The 24,061-nt window shown below is 42.5% G+C and overlaps 1 protein-coding gene across 4 annotated transcripts in view; it reads left to right on the top strand.

Annotated features, from left to right (window-relative positions):
- The first annotated feature begins 3,050 nt into the window (after positions 1-3,050).
- The window catches only part of hacd1 (3-hydroxyacyl-CoA dehydratase 1), a 79,414-nt gene continuing 58,403 nt past the window's right edge, over positions 3,051-24,061 (top strand). For 2 of the 4 annotated variants that reach the window (XM_072575902.1, XM_072575901.1), the window contains exon 1: positions 3,051-3,220. In XM_072575902.1, the coding sequence (XP_072432003.1) occupies positions 3,108-3,220 (113 nt within the window). In that variant the 5' untranslated portion in view covers positions 3,051-3,107. Of the gene's footprint in view, positions 3,295-24,061 lie in introns of all 4 variants that reach the window. The other 2 variants (XM_072575903.1, XM_072575904.1) reach the window with 2 other exon arrangements.

Genomic DNA, 24,061 nt, shown 5'->3' with positions numbered 1-24,061 from the left:
TCTGTGTGATGCAAGGCATCAACTTGCCATAAGAATTTAAGATATAGTAGTGTACATGCCAATTAAGAGAAGAGGTAGGCCATCTGGCCCCTTCACATTTCAACAAAATTGGAGTTGTTCTGTTTGTGTTCTGAATTTCACACTCTCATGTGCCTTCTGACAACCTTGTCTAACAAGAATCTTTCTGCTTCCTTCTTAAAAATATTGAATGACCCCATTTGCACCACTTTCTGAGGCACAGAGAGTTCCAAATTCTCTTGATCTCTCTCTTAAAAGTGGCAGCAAAAATATTTAAACAGTGTTCCCTGATTCTTGTTGTGAGGTCATTCTCGAGTAAACTGGGAAGGTTGATGAGGTGGTATATTTCAGTTTTGTAATTAATAAGGGCATGTTATTAGAACCAGACTCATGAAAGTCAGGCTTCTATCACTTACAAACTTTGGTGATCCTCACCTAATGCCAGCAGTTAAGTACTTGGAAGACTTCCTCTTTCTGAGTTTCTAAAGAATTAATGTAAACTTCGTGGGGAGGAGGGTGGGAGAGGGGGGGGGGGGGGTGGAGAGAAAAGCAGGGGAATTGGCCTATTTAAATTGTCCATTTCGAAAGGTGCACCAACACATGAAGTTGAATAGTCTCTTTCTCTGATTCTATTTCCTGGGGTGAAAAAGATGTTCGAGAGTATGTTAATATTTCACCATTATAAACAACTTTGCCTCAAGTAGCACCTCCATTCCCTTCTTTAGTCATTATGCTAAATAGTTCTGCACTCAGCAGCCATCATGCACTTACACTTCAGGACATGCAGGCTGCATTTTAATGGCTGTGGAATGCCATCAATGAAATGTGCATCAAGTGTTATCTGCACACAGTACTTTTGAAGGCAGCACCAATATTACATGCTGTCATCATCCTTTAGAAGTGATTTGTTTGCCCAAAATTGGCAGAGTAAACCTTCTAAGCTGAACACACCTAATATCGTGGCTAAGACTTGTTTTAATTATTTTCTTGTTTTGTTTTGATTCATCTATCATGTGGCATATTGTGAGTGTTCTGAGCTGGAACAGCCACATTCAAGTCCTATTCCAAGACCTGATGGCTAAGCAAAAGGTATTCATGACCTGGCCAGACAGGTTAAATATCAACTTGTGAATCTTTTTAATGAACTACATTGGCAAATGGGAAGTGTGGAGGAGATCCCTGATCAGCCATATGATGGAAAGAAATTCACAGATTTCAGGGAGGTGTGGGCAGAGTGCTAATGTCACTGAATGAGTAATCCAGAATCCCAGACTATTCTTCTGGGGGAAAATGGGTTCAAATGCCACTGCAACAGATGGTGAAATTTGAATTGAACTAAAACCATGTGATTATTGCAAAACACAACTGGTTGCAAATGCCCTTTAGAGAAGGAAATCTGGCATCCTTACCTGATCTACATTTGACTTTGGGCCACAGTAATATAGGTGAATAGGCCATAAATGCTGGCATAGCCATCAATTCCCACAAGCAATGAATGATTTTTTTAAAAAGTGTTGTTATGGCGCAGAAGGAGGTTGCTTGCCTGTTGTGTTCTATCAGTCTCTCTGAATGAGGTTTTTGACCTGGCGCTACTCTTGTGCATTTTCTGCATAACCTTGAATATTGTTTCTGTTTAAATAATCCTTCGGGGCTTATTTTTAAGGTGAGAGGAGAAAGATTTAAAAAGGACAAGAGGCAGCATTTTACACAGCGAATGGCTTGTGTGGGGCATGAACTGCCAGAGAAAATGGTGGATGCAGATATAGTTAACAAACTTTAAAAGATCTTTCAATAAGTTCATGAATAGAACGTTTTGGAGAGATGGGACAAACACAGGCAGATGGGACTAGTTTAGTTTGGGAATATGGTCACCGTGGACTGGTTGGACTTAAGCGTCTGTTTCCATGCTGTATGAGACGATGACGATAATGCCCTTTTGAATGCCTCAATTGAACCTGCCTCCATTACATTTTAAGGCAGTGCATTTCTGACCTTAACTAGTCACTGTGCGAAAAAGATTTACTCACATTCACTTCCTTTGCTAATTATCTTTTATCCCTCCCATTCTGATTTGATTTGACTATTGTCACATGTACTGAGATACAGTGAAAAGTGCTATCCAGGCAAATCATACTTCATAGAACAGAATTTAGTGTTGCAGATATAGGTCAGTTTCAATATGTGAGAGGTCTGGTCAAAAGTCCAGTAACAGCAGGGAAGAAGCTGTTCTTCTCAAAGAGTCAAAAGTTCCTCACAATCTAATTTGTAGAACTCGCATATGATTTCCAGCTGTCAAAATGAGAACAGAGTTTTCACAGCAGAATGTCAGATGTAGATTGGCCTGAATCCTGCTCAGGTAGCTCTTGAAGATTTATTTTTTACAGCTTTCAAATTATGGCACATCGAGCAGGTACGGTAAAAGCCTTGGGGTTAGCAGAAATGTTGCAATTACAGTAAGCTAACATAACATAGCCAGCAGAGATAGCACCGCTGCCTCGCAGCACCAGGGACCTGGGTTCGATTCTCAGCCTAGGGTGACTGTGTGGAGTTTGCACATTCTCTGGTGTCTGCGTGGGTTTCTTCCAGGTGCTCTGGTCTACTTCCACAGTCCAAAGATATGCAGGTTAGGTGAATTAGTCTTGCTAAATTGCCCGTAGTGTTAGGTGCATTAGGCAGAGGTAAATATGGGGAATGGGTCTGGATAGGTTACTCTTCGGGGGGTCGGTGTGGACTAGTTGAGCCGAAGGGCCTGTTTCCACACTGTAGGGAAACTAATTACTGAATGATGCATTGACAGTAGAATTATAATAACCAAATATATGTTTATGTTAAAAATGATGACAATAATGAATTCCTTTTATATTATATGAGCCATTTTACAATAAATACATAAATCTCAGCAGCTGCAAAAAACATTTGCTGCTCCTCGCCGAGTAAAAAATAGATTCTGTGCGTTTCAGTATGGAGTGGTGTGGTGGCTTAATGCGCGCCGCCGTGAGTGCGCGCGGATCCCAAGGGGAGCGAGGCGCGTGGCCGTGGGCGGGCTTCAGCTGTTAGCTTGGACTTTCTTAATTTAGTCACCCGGTGCCATGGCGCCCAGCGAGGAGGATGGCTCGATGGAAGAGAAAGAAACCAAGAAGAAGCCTCTCAGCCCGTTTGCTACCGCTTGGCTCACATTCTACAACATTACCATGACGGCCGGGTAGGATAGTCTGTTCATTGCTGTGCGCTGTAACACTGCATCAATGCTTCTGTGAAGCCTGGCTCTGCAGTACAGTAAGCTTCTTTCTCAATAAATTCATCTTAACGCATTTATCTCAAGGCAACACACGGGTGCAAATATGCGGGCGAGGACGAGATTGGCGTGTTTTATTTAAATGATTGGTGTTGTTCATTCAGTTGCACAAAAAAATAATTTCATATGACACACACTGGAGTGTCTTGAATGGAGGGGGCGCTTGGTTAGACTTGTATTCCCTTATTAGGTTGATTACAGAAGCTGCGTCATCTTTCTTCGCAACTGTTGTTAAGTATAGATTGACACCATGGAGAGAGGAATGCCATAAGGGAGGTCGTTCTGCTTTCCTAGGCAGATTTCCCCGAGTAGTTTAGGGTATGGTTCTCTGGGGAGCAGAACATTAATGTGTACCCTGGATCTAAAAAAAGGCACTAAGCGTGAAGCTATTTAGCATTCGGCTAATGGTTTCACTGGATATAAAGAAATAAAATAAGAGGAATACGTGTCTAAACCAAGTCGTTATCATTTCCTTAGCGAAAGGCGATTGATTCGATTCATTTCTTCTGTCTTAATGTATAAGAATTATTAAACTAAACCTTTTGATTAAAAACTCGAGTATGTAAGCGGTTGACTTGAAATTACCATACCCTTTATATTTCTGTTGAAATATAAAATTAAATTATATAGTTCTATTTGATGAACTGTTTAAATGTTTGAAACTGTGTTGCTTTATTTCATGCCAGTGACTTAATTAGAAGATCCCAGCAATGTGTTTGAGGTTTGCAGAAGTGAACACATGCTAATGTGATATTTTGGCATTGGATGTGATAATATATCTTCGCAAAGATGTCTTTCAAAGCTTTGCACACTAATTCTGAGTTTCAAGAGCAATCATTTTTGATCTGATAAACTAAGTAGGTTGACCAACCAGATGTAACATATATTGGGTCATGTTTTAACATGCGTAAACTTATGAAGGATGAAAATCCAGTTATGGATCAGCAGATCTAGTTAACTCTGGTATTAACATTGCAAATCATATTTAGTTACCTGATAAATTCATTTGGCGGGAACAACTATTTACAATCCCACAATACTTAGGGGAGAACAAAGTCCCCAAAGAGATTCAAAGGTGTAAGCAAAAAATGAATGCCAAATCAAAGAAGAAGATAATAGAAGAGGTCATACAGCATGGTTGAAGAGCTGGTTAATGAGTTGGTTGGGTGGTGGGGAGGAGCGTCTTAGAAGAGGTAGAGACGTGGAGAGGAGTGTGAAGGAACTAGAATTCTAGTTGGAGCTTGGAAAGCGCAATAATAGAGCTAACAGCATATTGGGGTGTTGGGGGTGTTGCATGAAAACTGCACAAGAAACCAGAAAAAGGGATGGTTATTTTCAAGGTGTGATTGAAAAGTTGGTTGTGGTTTCTTGGAAAAGGAGTTGTGAGAAACAGACTTGCAAGAAAATGTACTGGCAATGCAGATATAAATGTGTGGGGCTTGGAGCCTATAGTTACCTGGCAGTAATAGCAGGGATTTGCTATTGCTCATATAGCTTCACATAGCTAGGTTTGTAAATCCAAATCAAACCGTCACTTCACAGTAACGTTATAAGCTAATTAGTTTGTGAACATCCAGTTTCATTGTCGGTTTGAAAGGCATGATGTATAGGTGCAGGTGTTGGACTGGGGAGGACAAAGTTAAAAATTACACAACACCAGGTTATAGTTCAGCAGATTTATTTGGAAGTGCAAGCTTTTGATGTGCTGTTCCTTTGTCAGGAGAAACACTCCGAAAGCTTGTATTTCCAAATAAACTTGTTGGACTATAATCTGGCGCTGTGTGGTTTTTTAACTCTCTTTGAAAGAATTAGATTATTTGTAGCTCTTGGATGAATAATTTTACTTTCTACATTCTAGCCTCCAGTTTAAAGCCTGAAAGTAAACTTCAGGCATGGCAGAATAGATTTGCTGTGTGAAATGCCCATTCTGTGGCATGTGGCAAGTTGTTGATATTTGATATGGTCTAGATAGAGTCATAGAGATATACAGCACGGAAACAGATTCTTTGGTCCAACTAGTCCATGCCAATCAGATATCCCAATCCAATCTAGTTCCACCTACCATCACCCAGACCATATCCCTCCAAACCATTCCTATTCATATACCCATCTATATACCTTTTAAATGTTGCAATTGCACTAGCCTCCACCACTTCCTCTAGCAGCTCATTCTGTACACACACCACCCTATGTGTGAAAAGGTGGTCCTTTGGGTATCTTTTATATATTTCCCTTCTCGTATTAAACCTATTGCCTCTAGTTCTGGACTCCACGACCCCAGGGCAGAGATTTTGTCTATTTATCCTATCCATGCCCCTCATGATTTTATAAACCTCCTATAAGGTCACCCCTCAGCCTCTGACACTCCAGAGAAAACAGCCCCAGTCTATTCAACCTCTCCCTATAGCTCAAATCCTCCAACCCTGGCAACATCGTTGTAAATCTTTTCTGAACCCTTTGAAGTTTCACAACGTCCTTCCAAGAGGAAAGAGACCAGAATTGCATGCAATATTCCAAAAGTGGCCTAACCAATGTCCTGTACAACTTCAACATGACCTCTCAACTCCTGTACTCAATACTCTGACCAATAAAGGAAAGCTTATCGAACACCGCCTTAATTATCCTATCTACCTGCGACTCCACTTTCAAGAAGCTATGAACGTGCACTCCAAGGTCTCCTTGTTCAGCAACACTCTGTGTTACCCTTACCATTAAGGGTATAAGTCCAGCTCTGATTCGCTTTCCCAAAATGCAGCACCTTGCATTTACCTAAATTAAACTCCACCTGCCACTTTTCAGCCCGTTGGCCCATGTGATCAAGATCCCGATGCAATCTGAGATAACCTTCGCTGTCCACTACACCACTAATTTTGGTGTCACCTGTAAACATACTAAGTATATCTCTTATGCTCACATCCAAATGGGAAACCTTGTCGAATGCCTTACTGAAATCCATATAGATCAAGTCCACTGCTCTGCCCTAATCAATCCTTTTTGTTACTTCTTCAAAATACTCAATCAAGTTTGTGAGACATGATTTATCATGCACAAAGCCATGTTGACTATCCGTAATCAGTCCTTGTTTTTCCAAATAAATGTACATCCTGTCCTTAGGATTCCTTCCAACAAGTTGTCCACCACTGACGTCAGGCTCACTGGTCTATAGTTCTCTAGCTTTTCTTTACTACCTTTCTGAAACTGTGGCATCACGTTAGCCAACCTCCAGTCTTCTGGCACCTCACCTGTGAGTATCAATGATACAAGTATCTTAGCAAGGGGCCCAGCAATCACTTGTCTAGCTTCCCACCGAGTTCTAGGTTACACCTGATCATGCCCTGGGAATTTATCCACTTTTATGTAGTTTCAAGACATCCAGCACCACCACCTCTGTAATACGGACATTTTTCAAGATGTCACCATCTATTTCCCTACATTCTATATCTTTGAAGTCCTTCTCCACAGTAAATACTGATGTAAAGTACTCGTTTGGTATCTCTCCCATTTCCTGCGGCTCCACACAAAGGCCGCCTTGCTGATCTTTGAGGGCCCCTCTTCTCTCCCTAATTACCCTGATAGTGTGAGAAGTGTAACCAACTGAAACAATGAGAGCTCTGAGTTTTAGAGCTCAACAGAGCTGAAGTCACAGTGTGGCACCATGAAGTTGAAAACTATATGGATTGCATGTTTAACAAAATGGTCACATTGCAGATTAAGATGAGGCAGTAAGAGAGGGAATGAATGAGGCTTGCAAAGACCAAGCAGATAGGCTCAGGAATTTCCCAATTCTGTTTTGCATATTGGTGAAGGTAATGATTCATCAGACGAATGTGGCAAGAGCCAAACATGTGCCACCATAAATAGCTCAGCTGCATAGATGGGGCAGAAGAACAATGGAAGGGTAATAGTTGTAGGCAGTTCAAAGACTGGTACTCCTGTAGGTATGACTTTAGGATGGTCTGGTGCCAGAGCCATAGATGTCAGAGTGACTGCTGGACATTTTGTTTGGAAGAGGATGAAGATCCAGAGGTCATAATTCACATTGGCAACAGTGACATAATTAGACAGGGGGATGAGGACCTGAATAGAATTTAGGGAGTGAGGCAGGAGGACATTTTGAGGCTTTAATGTTAGGATTATTCACACATGCTGGTGAGTATAGAAGCAAAAAAGATTAAGCAAATGAACTTGTGGCTGAAAAATTGGTACAGGAGGAATGACTTAAATTCTGTGGCATTGGATCTGCTTCTGAGACACATGGGACCTGTGCAAGAAGAAGAAGGGCAACTACAAGTGTGTTCAATGTCCTTACAGGAGCATTTGTCAGTGAGGTCAGAGAAAGTATAATCTAGCTTTCAGGAAATGGAAACCTGAAAGAGAATTCAGGTATAATAAAAACAATGCAGGTGATCTGAAGTAGAAAAGCTAAAAAGACTTTATCAGTAGAAAAAGTAGTATTGGAGAAATTAATGGGACTGCAAATTGACAAATCCTTGGGATCCGAAGAACTTCACCCTGAGGTGCTGAAGGTGATGACTATAGAGATGGTGGATGCATAAGTGATGTTTCTAATTGTATAAATTGGAGAGTTGCAAATGTCAACCCACCCTTTATGAAAGGGAATGAGGGACCATGTACCTTCTAATGTGCTGTTAGATTCTAGTATTTTCTCTACAACTATTATCAAGGATGTGATTACTGGATTTTTCAAAGATAAACTGATTTGATAAAGTCAACATGGATTTGTGAAGGGGAAATAATGGCCAACAAATGAGAATTCTTGAGGATGTTATAAGCAAAGCTGATCAGGGGATAGATCAGAGTGGTGCTGGAAAAGCACAGCAGGTCAGGCAGCATCCAAGGAGCAGGAAAATCGACGTTTCGGGCAAAAGCTCTTCATCAGGAATAGAAGCAGGGAGCCTCCAGAGTGGAGAGATAAATGGGGGGTTGAATCTGGGGACAAGGTAGCCAAGAGTACAATAGGTGAAATGGGGGTGGGGATGGAGGTGATAGGTCAAAGGGGAGGGTGGAGCGAATAGGTGGGAAGGGAGATTGGCAGGTAGGACAGGTCTTGAGGACAGAAGATAAGGGAATAGGGCCAGTGGATGTGGTATATTTGGATTTTTGGCCAGAATTTATTGCCTGTCCCTCGATGCCCTTGAGAACGTGGTAGGGAACGAATTCCTTGAACTGCGGCAGTCCATGTGTTGCATGTAGATGCACAATGCCATTAGAGAGGGAATTCCAGGATTTTGACCCAGCAATAGTGATAAATTTCCAAGTCAGGATGATGAGTGGTTTGGAGGGGAATTTGCAGAAGGTAGTGTTCTCATGCATCTGCTGCCCTTGACTTGGTTGTGGATTTGCCAGGTGCAGTATCATGATCTTTGGTGTTTTTATTTTGCAGTGCATCTTGTAGATAGTATACTCTGCTGCTATTGAGTGTCAGTGGTGAAGAGATTGCCAATCACACTGCCTACTTTGTCCTGGATAATGTTAAGCTTCTTGAGTGTTGTTGGAGTTACACTCATCCAGACAAACGGACTATTCCATCACACTCTTGACTTGTGCCCTGTAGATGGTGGACAGGCTTTGGGGAGTTAGGTGAGTTACTTGCTGCAATATACCAATGACCTGATCTCGTAAACACTATGTGGCAAGTCCAGTTGAGTTTCTGTCAATGAGGAGAAAGTGAGGACTGCAGATGCTGGAGATCGGAGCTGAAAATGTGTTGCTGGAAAAGCGCAGAAGGTCAGGCAGCATCCAAGGAACAGGAAAATCGAACTTTCGGGCATCAGCCCTTCTTCAGGAATGAGGAAAGTGTGTCCAGCAGGCTAAGATAAAAGGTAGGGAGGAGGGACTTGGGGGAGGGGTGTTGGGAATGCGATAGGTGGAGGGAGGTCAAGGTGAGGGTGATAGGCCGGAGTGGGGTGGGGGCGGAGAGGTCAGGAAGAAGATTGCAGGTTAGGAAGGCGGTGCTGAGTTCGAGGGATTTGACTGAGACAAGGTGGGGGGAGGGGAAATGAAGAAACTGGAGAAATCTGAACATTTCAGAGAACACCTCTGGGACACCCGGACCAACCAACCCAACCACCCCGTAGTCCAACACTTCAACTCCCCCTCCCACTCCACCAAGGACATGCAGGTCCTTGGACTCCTCCATCGCCAGACCATGGCAACACGACGGTTGGAGGAAGAGCGCCTCATCTTCCACCTGGGAACCCTCCAACCACAAGGGATGAACTCCGATTTCTCCAGTTTCTTCATTTCCCCTCCCCCCACCTTGTCTCAGTCAAATCCCTCGAACTCAGCACCGCCTTCCTAACCTGCAATCTTCTTCCTGACCTCTCTGCCCCCACCCCACTCCGGCCTATCACCCTCACCTTGACCTCCCTCCACCTATTGCATTCCCAACGCCCCTCCTCCCTACCTTTTATCTTAGCCTGCTGGACACACTTTCCTCATTCCTGAAGAAGGGCTGATGCCTGAAACGTCGATTCTCCTGTTCCTTGGATGCTGCCTGACCTGCTGCGCTTTTCCAGCAACACATTTTTAGCAGAGTTTCTGTCAATGGTAAACCATCCCTTCCCCAAAATCCGCATGGTGGGGATTCAGTGATCTTAATAACACTAAACGTCAGAGGGTGGTGGATAGATTGCCTCTTATTGGCGATGGTCGTTGTCTGGCAGTTGTGTGGTGCAAATGTTACTTACCCCCTGTCAGCCCCAGCCAAGTTATTGTCCTGATACTGAAGCATTGTGTATTCTAATGCAACAATATCTGTGAAGTCACAAATGGTTCTGAAGATTGTTTGTTTGCGTATTCCCACTTCTGCTCTTATGATCGAAAGAAGGTAATTGATGAAGCAGTTGAAGATAAAAGGACAAGAGAAGCAGATACATGGGAACACCACACCTTGCCACTTATCTAAACAATACCCAGGCTTGGGAGCTATTGCTGCATTTGGTCAGAGACTGCTTCAGTATCTGAAGAGTCATAAATGGTGTTGTTCATTGTGCAATCGTTGGCAAACATCTCCACTTCAGACCTTGTGATAGGGGACAGTCATTGTTGAAGAGCTGAAGATGGTTAGACCTAGGACCCTGAGAAATGCATATGCATTCTGTACACAATCCTTGTATCGTGCTGTTCTCTTGTGGTGTATGTGTGGTGTTCTCATTGTTAATTTGGGTGAATATTATTTGACAAAGAACTATTGCTGTGATATATCTGTTGTGCTGAGACCTCCCAGATTTGATTTTTGATCTATGTAGCTGGTGCATCCATCTCTTCCTGATCAGCTGCCTGCAGTTGGGCGTATGTGCCTGCAACTGTGAAGGCAAAATTGGTCATTCACTTCTACGTGATTTAATCAAGCTGATACCTGCTCCAAAAAGGTCCCAAGTTGTCACTTGCACTAGATTTTGTTAAGATTCTTGAATGTTTGCACCCTGATTGGCTCTCCAACACTCAGCTCTGGTAATGGTTCAAAATCCACATTTCAGTCTGAAGCTGGAGCTCCAATTTGGTAAGTGCAAACTCTGCCAATTTGTAAATCCTGGAGCTGTTCTAATCCCTTTTTTTTTCAGGAAATGCTTCCACTTGCTTCTTTCCCCTCTTGAACAATCACTTTGAGTGAAACAGGCCTTCGAGCCTTAGTAGCTGAAATGCCTATAGATTTGATGTATTGTCGTAGCAGAGGTAGTTCGAGAAGAAGGAATAAAATGAGGATGTGAAGTAGTATGAAAACTGAATGACAACTTTAACTCGGACATTGCTGAATTTGTATATGGCTGCAAGGATGATGGGTAGAGCGTTGAATGTGGGAGTTGGGACATCATGTTGTGGCTTTACAGGAGATTAAGGCCACTTTTGGAGTACTGCGTACAACTCTGGTTGCTCTGCTATCCAAAAGGTAATATTAAATTGGAAGGAGTACAGGAAAGATTTACAATTATGTTAACAGGACTGGAGGGTTTGAATTATAAGGAGGGGTTGGATAGTCTCTGAATATTTCCCCCTGGAGCATAGTAGGCTGAGGGATAACCTAAGAAGTTTATAAGATCATGAAGGGCATAGCCAAGGTTTCTCTTCCGAGGGTAGGAGAGTCCAACACTAGAGGCCATAGGTTTAAAATGACAGGGGAAAGATTTAAAAAGGACATGAGGGGCAATTTTTTTCACGCAGAGGATGGTGCATATATGGAATGAACTGCCAAAGGAAGTGTTAGATGCAGGCGCAGTTACAATACTTAAGACAGGTACAAGAATAGGAAAGGTTTCGAGGAATATAGGCCAAATGTAGGCAAATTGGGCTCGTTTAGTTTGGGATACCTGGTCATGTTGGAAAAGTTGAACCAAAGGGTCTGTTTCCATGCTGTGTGACTTTATAACTGGCAGATTAGCAGTGAGGCAGGACCAGCTTTGAAAGTCTTGTTTGTTTTCAAAAAGAAAGGTGTGGTAAAAACCCATCACTCCTTGAATCTTGGTATTTACACTGCAATTTTGAAGGCCTACCTCTGGACTGATTTCGCATCCCAAGAGTGTGAAGTGACATAGGGGAGGGGGTAGAGGCCATGACTGAGTTCGGGGAACAGGGAAAAGGCTGTTACTCAGAGGTTGGGGAGACCGAATGAGTATGAAGGAGGCTCTGATTTGCAGATCAAGGAGAGGGGAAGAGATTGCGGCTTGGAGGTGGGGTGCGGAGGGGAGTGCTGAATGGATCACGCAGTAAGTTACGTTCAAACAGATCTCACCACAATCGTTTACATTCCACATCCTACTGATTGTTGAAGTGAAGCAATGTTAAGTAGCAAATATTCAAATTAGAATTTACTGTAATTGTTTTATAACATTCAGTGAGCATAACAACACCCTTTGTGGGATTTACCGTATGTTGATGAACACTGCTTTATATATGATGAACTCCTTTGTGTTATTTTGACTACAAATGCTAAAAATGACAACATTACATGTAAATTGATGACCTTTGCAACTGTCCAGCAACATTATGTCATCAGGTTCAAAGAACTAATGATCAATTAGGCCAAAGATGGATTTGCCTGAACTTTGACATTTAATTTCTTTCACCCATAGGTGTGTTGGCAGTAAAATCCTGGCTAAGATTACCTAACTGCACAGAAATGGGTTCTAACTTGGGGTGGGAGAGGGGTGGAAAAATTTTCTGGTTAAAGTTGTGCAAGCATGTATTTAGTTTTGTTTACACATTGTGCTATTATAACTTATGTTGCTAAACTTTTGAAGATACTTATTCCTGCTTGCTATTATGGCTGCATTTCTTAGCAAAACCTGTTAGTTGACAAGAGTGGGAAAAGGCAAGGACTGATTAGGGATAGTCAACATGGCTTTGTGCGTGGGAAATCATGTCTCACAAACTTGATAGAGTTTTTTGAGGAAGTAACAAAAAGGATTGATGAGGGCAGAGCGGTAGATGTGATCTATATGGACTCAAGGTGTTCGACAAGGTTCCCCATGGGACACTGATTAGCAAGGTTGGATCTCATGGAATATAGGGAGAACTAGCCATTTGGATACAGATCTGGCTCAAAGGTAGAAGGCAGAGGGTGGTGTTGAAGGGTTGTTTTTCAGACTGGAGGCCTGTGACCAGTGGAGTGCCACAAGGATCGGTGCTGGGTCCTCTACTTTTTGTCATTTACATAAATTATTTGGATGCGAGCAAAAGAGGTATAGTTAGTAAGTTTCCAGATGACACCAAAATTGGAGGTGTAGTGGACAACGAAGAGGGTTACCTGCGATTACAACGTGATCTTGACTAGATGGGCCAATGGGCTGAGAAGTGGCAAATGGCATTTAATTCAGGTAAATAGGAGGTGATGCATTTTGGGAAAGCAAATCTTAGCAGGACTTATACACTTAATGGTAAGGTCCTAGGGAGTGTTGCTGAACAAAGAGACCTTGGAATGCAGGTTCATAGCTCCTTGAAAGTGGAGTCGCAGGTAGCTAGGATAATGAAGGTGGTATTTGGTATGCTTTGCTTTATTTGTCAGAGTATTGAGTACAGGAGTTGTGAGGTAATGTTGCGTCTGTACAGGACATTGGTTCGGCCACTGTTGGAATATTGCGGGCAATTCTGGTTTCCTTCCTATCGGAAAGATGTTGTGAAACCTGATAGGGTTCAGAAAAGATTTACAAGGATGTTGCCAAGGTTGGAGGATTTGAGCTACAGGGAGAGGCTGTTTTCCATGGAGCATTAGAGGCTCAGGGGTGACTTTATAGGGGTTTATAAAATCATGAAGGGCATGGATAGGGTAAATAGGCAAAGTCTTTTCCCTGGGGTTGGGGAGTCCAGTACTAGAGTTTAGGGTGAGAGGGGAAAGATATAAAAGAGACCTATGGGGCAACTTTTTCATACAAAGGGTGGTATGTGTATGGAATGAGGCGCCAGGGGAAATGGTGGAGGCAGGTACAATTGCAACATTTAATAGGCACTTCGATGGGTATATGAATAGGAAGGGTTGGAGGGATATGGGCTAGGTGCTGGCAGGTGGGACTAGATTGGGTTGGGATATCTGGTCGGCATGGACGGGATGGACCGAAGGGTCTATTTCCATGCTGTACATCTCTGACTCTAGTTCCAAATTGTTACCTCAGTAACACTATAGTATTGTGTCAGAAAACGATGTTCTTTCACAATTAGTGTGTAATGCATACCATAGACCACTACAACTATGTCAACCATTGAAGTCTTTAACTGTCCTCATTTATTGAAGAAATTATACAAAGCTCCTTTAAAACACCTTTCTTTTATTTAAAAATGTAATAAATTAATTGTCTTCTGTATTTCACATTTCATGGAATTCGAGTTTTCTTTAGCTATTGCACGTGTCTAAGATGTTTTTTCTTTGGAGCAGCTTGTTGTACTGCCCATTGGAGAACTGACAACTGTGGATATGGTGTTGTGTAATGAGGTAGACCTGATTAGGGAAATGAAGGTGGAGGAACCCCTAGGGGACAGTGACCATAATGTCATAGAATTCACTCTACAGTAGGAGAGAGGGAGAAGCTGGAATGAGATGTCACGATATTACAGTTGAGTAAAGGTAACGACAAAGACATGGCCAGAGTTGATTCGAAGGGGAGCCTTGCAGGGAAGACAGTACATCAGCAATGGCAGGAGTTTCTGGGGATATTTTGGGAGGCACAGCAGAAATTCATGTCGAGGAAGAAGAAATATACTTAGGGAAAGATGAGTCTAGATCAGAGTGGTGCTGGAAAAGCACAGCAGGTCAGGCAGCATCCGAGGAGCAGGAAAATCGATGTTTTGGGCAAAAACCCTTCATGAGGAATAGAGGCAGGGTGCCTGCAGAGTGGAGAGATAAATGAGAAGGGCGGATGCTGCCTGACCTGCTGTGCTTTTCCAGCACCACTCTATTCTAGACTCTGTTTTCCAGCATCTGCAGTCCTTGTTTTTACCTAGTTGATTTTAACCCTACTGCGAATCCTCTTGCAAGGATGCCTGCCTTGAAGAAGTTTTCCTCCTCTCTCTGCAAGCCCCTTCTCATTTATTTCTCCACTCTGCAGGCGTCCTGCCTTTTTTCCTGTTGAAGAGCTTTTCCCCGAAACGTCGATTTTCCTGCTCCTCGGATGCTGCCTGACCTGCTGTGCTTTTCCAGCACCACCCTAATCTAGACTCTGATTTCCAGCATCTGCAGTCCTTGTTTTTTACCTTAGGGAAAGATGAGGCAACCATGCTGACAAGGGAAGTTTTGGACAGCATTGAAGTGAAATAAAAGGCATAAAGTTTGGTGAAGATTATTGCAAAGCCTTTAAAAACCAGCAGAGGTCAACAAAAAAAAAGCAAGAGAGTTAGTTATACAGCACGGAAACTCACCCTTTGGCCCAACTCCTTCATGTTGATCAGGTTTCCTAAATTGAGCTAGCCGATTTGCCTGTGTTTGGCCCATATCCCTCTAAATCAGGGGAGAGAAGATGAAATATGAGGGTAAGTTTGTGCTGTGCAACTCTGTCTCTATAAGTTAGCTAGTGTAAAAGAAGTTTGCAAGAGTTTTTATTGTATAAAAGGTAATGGAGGCCAGAGTGGAATTTGGATTGCTAGAAAATGATACTGGAGAAGTAGTAATGGGGAACAAAGAAATGGTGGAGGAACTGAATGGGTAATTTGCATCCGTTTTCACAGTGGAAGACACCAGTAGCATACCATAACTTCGAGACTCAAGGGCAGAAGTGAGTATTGTGGCATCACTAAGGAGAGGTTGCTGGGGATGCTGGAAGGTCTGTATGTGGATAAATCACCCAGACTGGATGGGTGACACCCCAGGATTCTGAAGGAGGTAGATGAGGATATTGGAAAGGCATCGGTGATCTTTCAGGAATCACTAGAGTCAGGAAGGGTCCCACAGAATTGGAAAATGGCTAATGTAACACGTGTTTAAGACGGGAAGGAGGCAGAAACAGGGAATTGTAGGCCTGTAGTCTGGCCATTAGAGTCTATTACTAGAGTCATAGAGATCTACAGCACAGAAACGGACCCTTCGGTCCTAAGCCCTTCCTATTCATATACCCATCCAGATGAATTTTAAATATTGCAATTTTATCAGCCTCTAGCACTTCCTCTGCAGCTCATTCCATACACGCACCACCCTCTGCGTGAAAAATATTGCCCTTTAGGTCCCTTTAAAATTTTTTCTCTCTCACCCTAAACCTATCTGTGTAGTTCTGGACTCTCCCAACCCCAGGGAAAAGACTTTGTCTATTTAGCTTATGCATGTCCCTCATGATTTTATAAACCTCTATAAGGTCACCCCTCCGCCTCCAAAGCCCCCAGGAGAACAGCCCAAGCCTATTCCTCTTCCTATCGCTCAAACCTTCCAAGCCTGGCAACATCCTTGTAAATCTTTTCTGAACCCTTTTAAGTTTCACACATCCTTCCAATAGGCAGGAGACCAGAACTGCACACAGTATTCCAAAAGTGGCCTAACCAATGTCATGTGCAGCTGCAACATGACCTCCCAACTCCTGAAAGATGAGGTTGCTCATACTTGTACGTGTATGGAAAGATAGAGCTGAGTCAGCACGTCTTTGTCAAGGGGAGGTCATGCCTGACAAATCTGTTAGAATTCTTTGAAGAGGTAATGAGCAAGTTGGACTCATCAGTTTGGATTTCCAGAAGGCCTTTGACAAGGTGTCATAAAGGAGGCTGCAGAATGAGATAAGAGCCCATGCTGTTAGGGGCAAGGTACTGAAGTGCAAAGAGGATTGGCTGATGGGCAGAAGGCAAGGATAAATGGGACTTTTTCAGAATGGCAATTGGTGACCAGTAAAGTTCCGCAGGGGTCCATGTTGAGACCACAATTATTCACATTCTACATGAATGAACTGGATGAAATAACTGACAGTATTGTAACTAAGTTTGCAGCTGACACAAAGGTGGGGCAAGCCATGTCGAAGTGATGGGGAGGCTCCAGAAGGACTTGGACAGGCTATAAGTGGACTAAGTAGTAGTAGATGAAATACAATTTGGGAGAAAATGAGGTTATGCACTTTTGTAGGGAGAAAAGGGGAAGGCTTCGGAAATCTGGAGCACAAAGTGACTTGAGAGTCCTAGTTCAGGATATTCTTAAGGTTTAGTTGGCAGTTAGGAAGGGAAATGCAATGTTAGCATTCATTTTGAGAGGACTGGAATATAGGGAGATACTGCTGAGGCTCTATAAGGCTCTGATGAGACCACATTTGGACTATTCTGAGCAGTTTTAGGCTGCATTGTCAAAGTATGGATGTGCAGGCCTTAGATGGGGACCATGGAAAATTTACAAGACTGATCCTGGGAATACATCATATGAAAAGCAGTTAAGGAGTCTGGGTCTATCATCCATGAGTTTAGAAGGATAAGAGGGAGGATCTGGGAAGTGGTAATTTGCACATAGAGGTCATTTGGTGGTCTCTACGAGATCTTGGCCTTCAGCAGATTATCATTCCACATAGTGACCACATCAACTAGCTGTTGATCCAAAATCTTTATTGAATGGTGTTTGACTAGCCGACATGAGTGCACACCTAAGCATGATGTTTCTGGTGACTACATAAAAATACTGATGGTTCTTGAAGACACAGATTTCTCAAGGTAAGTTAGTGTGTGGTCACTGGCCACATGACACATTTTCTTGCTATAGCAAATTATTTGATGAATTAGTGAATGTTACAAATTTTTTTTAAAAATGAAGTTCATACTTTATTCATTTTGTTGGAAGAACATTTTCTGTCATCTGCTTATAAGGTACACTGCTAATCAAGCATGCATTTGAAAAATTGAGGATGACTATTAATGTGAGAATGGCATCTCATGGTTGAAGAGGAAGGTCAGCATATGTCCCATGTCAATGCAAAAATACTATTTTGAGACCAGAAAAAATAAGTTGCTTTATATACCAGGTTGACATATAACTGTGACCTATGATATTTAAAATTGAACTTGTATATACATATTTCAGTTGATATGAGTAGACAATACTTTGAAAACATCTTTCAAAAACTCGGCAGCAGCAATCGATTGCTTCCATGCATTGATACAGTGCTGGATTTTCTCCCAAATCTTCTCATTCATGATCCGTCTTTTGTTTCTTTTGATACACTTCCTCATTTCACTTTCATTTTCATGCCAGCTTTTCTTTGCTTTTATCACAAATCTCCAAATCCTAATATACAAAAGTCCAATTTTGAGTCACCTAAACTCCCCATTCACCACCTCTCAAACTATCCCTTTCTTCCCAAGATGCACCAATTCTGTGCCAGTTTCTGGTTCCATCCGTCCACCTGAAATAACTTGTACGAAAATCTCCAATCAGTAATCGTCATCTCTTTCAGCTTTTGTCTGTGTCATGAATGAAGTTCTTCAACAGCTACAGTTGTGATGCTTTATTCAGTCTTGCGAGAGTTATTTTCAACATTCAGCGTATTGTTTGTGCCTTTTTCTTACGATGTATATATTTGTCCAAAGATCGTTTAAAGGCATGGTACAGTGGCTCAGTGGTTAGTAATGCTGTCTCACAGCGCCAGGGACCCGGGTTCACTTCCACCCCCGGCAACTGTGTGGTGTTTGCAGACTCTCCCTGCATATGCATGGGTTTTCTCCAGGTGCTCTGGTTTCCTCCCATGGTCCAAAAATGTGCACTTTAGGTGGATTGGCCATGCTAAATTACCAGTAGTGTCCAGGGATGTGTAGGTTAGGTGTGTTAGCCATGAGAAATGTAGTGTTAGAGGGACAGAGTAGGGGGATGGGCCTGGGTGGGATGCTCTTCAGAGACTTGGTGTGGCTTGTCAGGCTGAATGGCCTATTTCCACACTGTAGCTGCCTCTACCACTTCATTTGGCTGCTTATTCCATACACAAACTAACCTTTGTATGGAAAATGTTATCCGTCAGGCCCCTTCTAAATCTTTCCCCCATCATCTTAAACATAGAACATAGAACAATACAGCACAGAACAGGCCCTTCGGCCCACGATGTTGTGCCAAACATTTGTCCTAGCTTAAGCACCTATCCATGTACCTATCCAATTGCTGCTTAAAGGTCACCAATGATTCTGATTCTGCCACTCCCACAGGTAGCGCATTCCATGCCCCCACCACTCTCTGGGTAAAGAACCTACCCCCTGACATCCCCCCTATACCTTCCACCCTTCATCTTAAATTTATGTCCCCTTGTAACACTCTGTACCCGGGGAAAACGTGTCTGACTGTCTACTCTATCTATTCCCCTGATCATCTTATAAACCTCTATCAAATCACCCCTCATCCTTCGCCGTTCCAATGAGAAAAGGCCTAGCACTCTCAACCTATCCTCTATTCCAGGCAACATCCTGGTAAATTTCCTCTGCACCCTCTCCAAAGCTTCCACATCTTTCCTAAAGTGATGCCACCAGAACTGCACACAGTACTCCAAATGTGGCCTTACCAAGGTCCTGTACAGCTGCAACATCACCTCACGACTCTTGAATTCAATGCCTGTGCTAATGAACGCTAATACACCATTGGCCTTCTTACAAGCTCTATCCACCTGAGTGGCAATTTTCAAAGAGCTATGAACATAGACCCCAAGATCCCTCTGCTCCTCCACCTTACTAAGAACCCTACCGTTGACCCTGTATTCCGCATTCTTATTTGTCCTTCCAAAATGGACAACCTCACACTTGGCAGGGTTGAACTCCATCTGCCACTCCTCAGCCCAGCTCTGCATCATATCTCAGTCCCTTTGCAGCCGACAACAGCCCTCCTCACTATCCACAACTCCACCAATCTTCGTATCGTCTGCAAATTTACTGACCCACCCTGCGACTCCCTCATCTAAGTCATTAATAAAAATTACAAACAGCAGAGGACCCAGAACTGATCCCTGCGGAACTCCACTTGTAACTGGGCTCCAGGCTGAATATTTACCATCTACTACCACTCTCTGACTTCGACCGGTTAGCCAGTTCTCTATCCAACTGGCCAACTTTCCCACTATCCCATGCCTCCTGACTTTCCTCATAAACCTTTGGACTCCACTAGTCTTGGAAAAAACCCTTTGCTATTCACCTTATCCATATCCCTCGTGATTTTATAAACCTCTATAATGTCCCCCCTCAGCCTCTGATGCTCCCGGAAGGGAAAAGTCCCAGCCCATCCAGCCTCTCCTTATGATTCAAACACTCCAGGCCTGGCAACGCCCTTGTACATTTTCCTAGTTTAATTGCATCCTTCCTATAGCAGGGCGATCACATTTTGCACACGTTCAGCAATGATGATATCTGCAGTCACATGGAGAATATCCTCCTTAATCTGTACATGGGAAAAGCACAGAAGAGATCACGTTTTCTTTCCTTTCTAAGTTTGCGCACTCAGTTTCAAGGAGGAGAGGGAAATTCTTACTGTTTACTGTGCAATAAGTACACAACAGAAAATGTTGGAAATATTAATCAGTGTTCTACTTGTAACAACCAGCTATTCTTTATTTGCACCACCAGTTGTCGATCTCAAAAGATTTATTTTCAGAGTTCTCATAATAGCCGTCCTTAAGCTGTTGCAAAGTTTGGTAGCCTTGGAGGTGGAAGAAGGATATCACTGTGTCCTCTTACAGAATTCTCTGACGCAGATACATTACTACTGTCACATCATCCATTATTGCACAGTGATTCTTGGAATAATGCCAGCATCAGTGGTGAAGCTGGAACTTAACCAGCTGTCTGTGCTCACCTTCCTGACTGTCATTTATGTGCAGTACAGCAGTCTCAACTTGGCAAATCTGTTTCCCTACAGCACAGATGGGATAGAAATTCAGCATGAGCTGTGGTAATTGGTTCCCCTGTCTGATTTTTTGAAAATAATTTTCTCCAGTGCTCAATCTGCATAAACATACATTACATCAATCAAGATTTCCCACACTTTCCTAAACTTCAGTGGAAAAAAATCACAGTCTAACCAATCTTTCCTTATAAGACAACCAATTTATTGTGGGTATCGTTCTAAGCAAATTTTCTAAACAAAGTTCAAGTTTCTTTCGTGATCCTACAATAAAAACTCAGGAATTTGCTTTCTCAAACTGTTATTCATGTGAAGCTGAGAAATGTAAGCCTGGAAGCAGCTCAAGTTTAACAACTTCAATAAATCTAATAATGCTTACTTCAAACAAAATTGCACATGGATGTTATAATAAGTCTGGTCTATGTCGAAAGAAAATTGGGTGTGTTTTGGATAGACAAGCTAATTGGCTGAATTAGTTTTCTCATCTGTATTTATTTTGATGTCAAATGCTGATTTACTAAAGTAAACTTTAAGACTGTTTTCTTGGCATTATTTCAACATTTCAAATTCTTTTCAAAGTACCATCCTGCTGAAGTTATGAAATTTAGTTTCAATTTAGAAATATCTCAGCTGTGTTTACTTGATACAGTGGAACAAATAAGTTACCCAAATTTAAAATGGTTTTATACACTGTAACTGTTACACTCTGGAATACTTAGAACCAAAGCATTTCTAGATTTTGGAATTTTCTAGATTATAGAATTATGTCAGACTGCCAAATTACAAGTGTGTAAAATAGGATATGATAAAGCATTAGTATAAATTTGTTTCTTTTAAAATATTATTATCTTTCTTGTTGTTGTGGTTCTGTTCGCCGAGCTGGGAATTTGTGTTGCAGACATTTAGTCCCCTGTCTAGGTGACATCCTCAGTGCTTGAGAGCCTCCTGTGAAGCGCTTCTGTGTTGTTTCTTCCGGCATTTATAGTGGTTTGTCTCTGCCGCTACCAGTTGTCAGTTCCAGCTGTCCGCTGTAGTGGCCGGTATATTGGGTCCAGGTCGATGTGCTTATTGATTGAATCTGTGGATGAGTGCCATGCCTCTAGGAATTCCCTGGCTGTTCTCTGTTTGGCGTGTCCTATAATACTAGTGTTGTCCCAGTTGAACTCATGTTGCTTGTCACCTGAGTGTGTGGCTACTAGGGATAGCTGGTCGTGTCGTTTCGTGGCTAGTTGGTGTTCATGCATACGAATCGTTAGCTGTCTTCCTGTTTGTCCTATGTAGTGTTTTGTGCAGTCCTTGCATGGGATTTTGTACACTACGTTGGTTTTGTTCATGCTGGGTATCAGGTCCTTTGTCCTTTTGAGTTGTCTGAGAGTGGCTGTTGGTTTGTGTGCTGTTATGAGTCCTAGTGGTCGTAGTAGTCTGGCTGTCAGTTCAGAAATGTTCTTGATGTATGGTAACGTGGCTAGTCCTTTTAGTTGTGGCATGTCCTCATTCCGTTGTCTTTCCCTTCGGCACCTGTTTATGAAATTGCGCGGGTATCCATTTTTGGCAAATACATTGTATAGGTGTTCTTCCTCTTTTTGCAGTTCTGGTGTGCTGCAGTGTGTTGTGGCCCTTTTGAATAGTGTCTTGATGCAACTTCTTTTGTGTGTGTTGGGGTGGTTGCTTTCGTAGTTCAGGACTTGGTCTGTGTGTGTGGCTTTCCTGTATACCTTTGTGGTGAATTCTCTGTTCGGTATTCTCTGTACCATCACGTCTAGGAATGGGAGTTGGTTGTCCTTTTCTTCCTTTCTAGTGAATCTGATTCCTGAGAGTGTGGCTTGAAGATCTGGTGTGTGTTTTCTATTTCTGTGTTTTTAATGATAATGAAGGTGTCATCTACATATCTGATCCAGAGTTTGGGTTAAATTTGTGGTAAGACTTTGTTCTAATCTTTGCATTACCGCTTCTGCTATGAGTCCAGATGAACCCATGGGTGTGCCGTTGATTTGTTCATAAATTTGGTTGTTGAATGTGAAGTGTGTGGTGAGGCACAGGTCCAGTAGTTTGAGTATGCAGTCTTTGTTGATAGGTTCCCTGTCTTGTTGTCTGTTCTGTATGTCCAGCAAGTTGGCTATTGTTTCTGTGGCTAGGGTTTTGTCGATAGAGGTGAACAGTGCCGTTACATCGAATGAGACCCGATAGGACAAACAGGAAGACAGCTAACGATCCGTATCCATGAACACCAACTAGCCACGAAACGACACGACCAGCTATCCTTAGTAGCCACACACGCAGATGACAAGCAACATGAATTCGACTGGGACAACACTACTATTATAGGACAAGCCAAACAGAGAACAGCCAGGGAAATCCATCAACAAACACATTGACCTGGACCCAATATACCGGCCACTGCAGCGGACAGCTGGAACTGACAACTGGTAGCAGCAGAGAGAAACCACTATAAATGCTGGAAGAAACATCACAGAAGCGCTTCACATGAGGCTCCCAAGCACTGAGGATGTCACCTAGACAGGGGACAAAACGTCTGCAACACAAATTCCAAGCTCGGCAAACAGAACCACAACAACAAGCACCCGAGCTACAAATCATCTCACAAACTTTGAATCTTTCTTGTTCCCTGACTGAATTGTACTAAAATAATGCTGGTGATACTGAGAAAACAGGAATTTCCAGTTGATTAGAATTAACAAAACCAAAACAGCCAACTTTATAGTACGACCCAGATACAATTGGAAAAATCAGTAGCCACAAACTCATCAGGTTTAATTACTGATGTGATGCATATGTGAAATGGAACACAATGATTGAGCATTATCTCAGCTTACTCTTTTTCAGAATTTGGGAAGCTGACGATACCATTCTCCTTCACAGCCTCTCCACTGTTGTCCAGACAAGTGGAACTTGGTCCTAGTCCAGTCTTCTAGACAGAGAACCAGCTATAAATTGGTTCTTTCCTGTTCTTGCACCAGTACATCTTTGAGTATGTTAGGATTTACTCTTCTACCTCCTTTTTGTTTTTAAAAGTCAGCGTGCCAGCCCTCAGCAACAACATCTAAAAATGTAGCCACAATCAAACCAAATTCTACCCAACCAACATCACTAATCCTTTCACGACCTCTTATTTTTCACACTTTGTCACAGACGGGCTGAAATGTATTCCAAAATAAATATTTGAATAATTAGAGTTAGTATCTTTGACTTCCACCACAAATTCTGTTCACTATCCATCAACTCCATTCCTCACTAAGCCACTGTCTGAGATCAACCAAATTGCTTGTTTGTAATGTTAGGGTGATCTTCTAACTGGGTGACTTCTCCATCACCAGGGCAACTTAGTTCCACCTGCCAAATATCATACCCCTCTGTTATTATGGCTAGCTTTGCACTCTCCAGAACCTTGAGCTCATCTGAAAGTCTGCTGTCCTTCTCCTGAGTCCAGTTCACTCATCATTCCACTGATTGGC

The sequence above is a fragment of the Chiloscyllium punctatum genome, chromosome 8 (assembly GCF_047496795.1).
Source record: "Chiloscyllium punctatum isolate Juve2018m chromosome 8, sChiPun1.3, whole genome shotgun sequence".
Lineage (NCBI taxonomy): Eukaryota > Metazoa > Chordata > Chondrichthyes > Orectolobiformes > Hemiscylliidae > Chiloscyllium > Chiloscyllium punctatum.
This window is presented reverse-complemented; position numbering and strand designations above follow the sequence as displayed.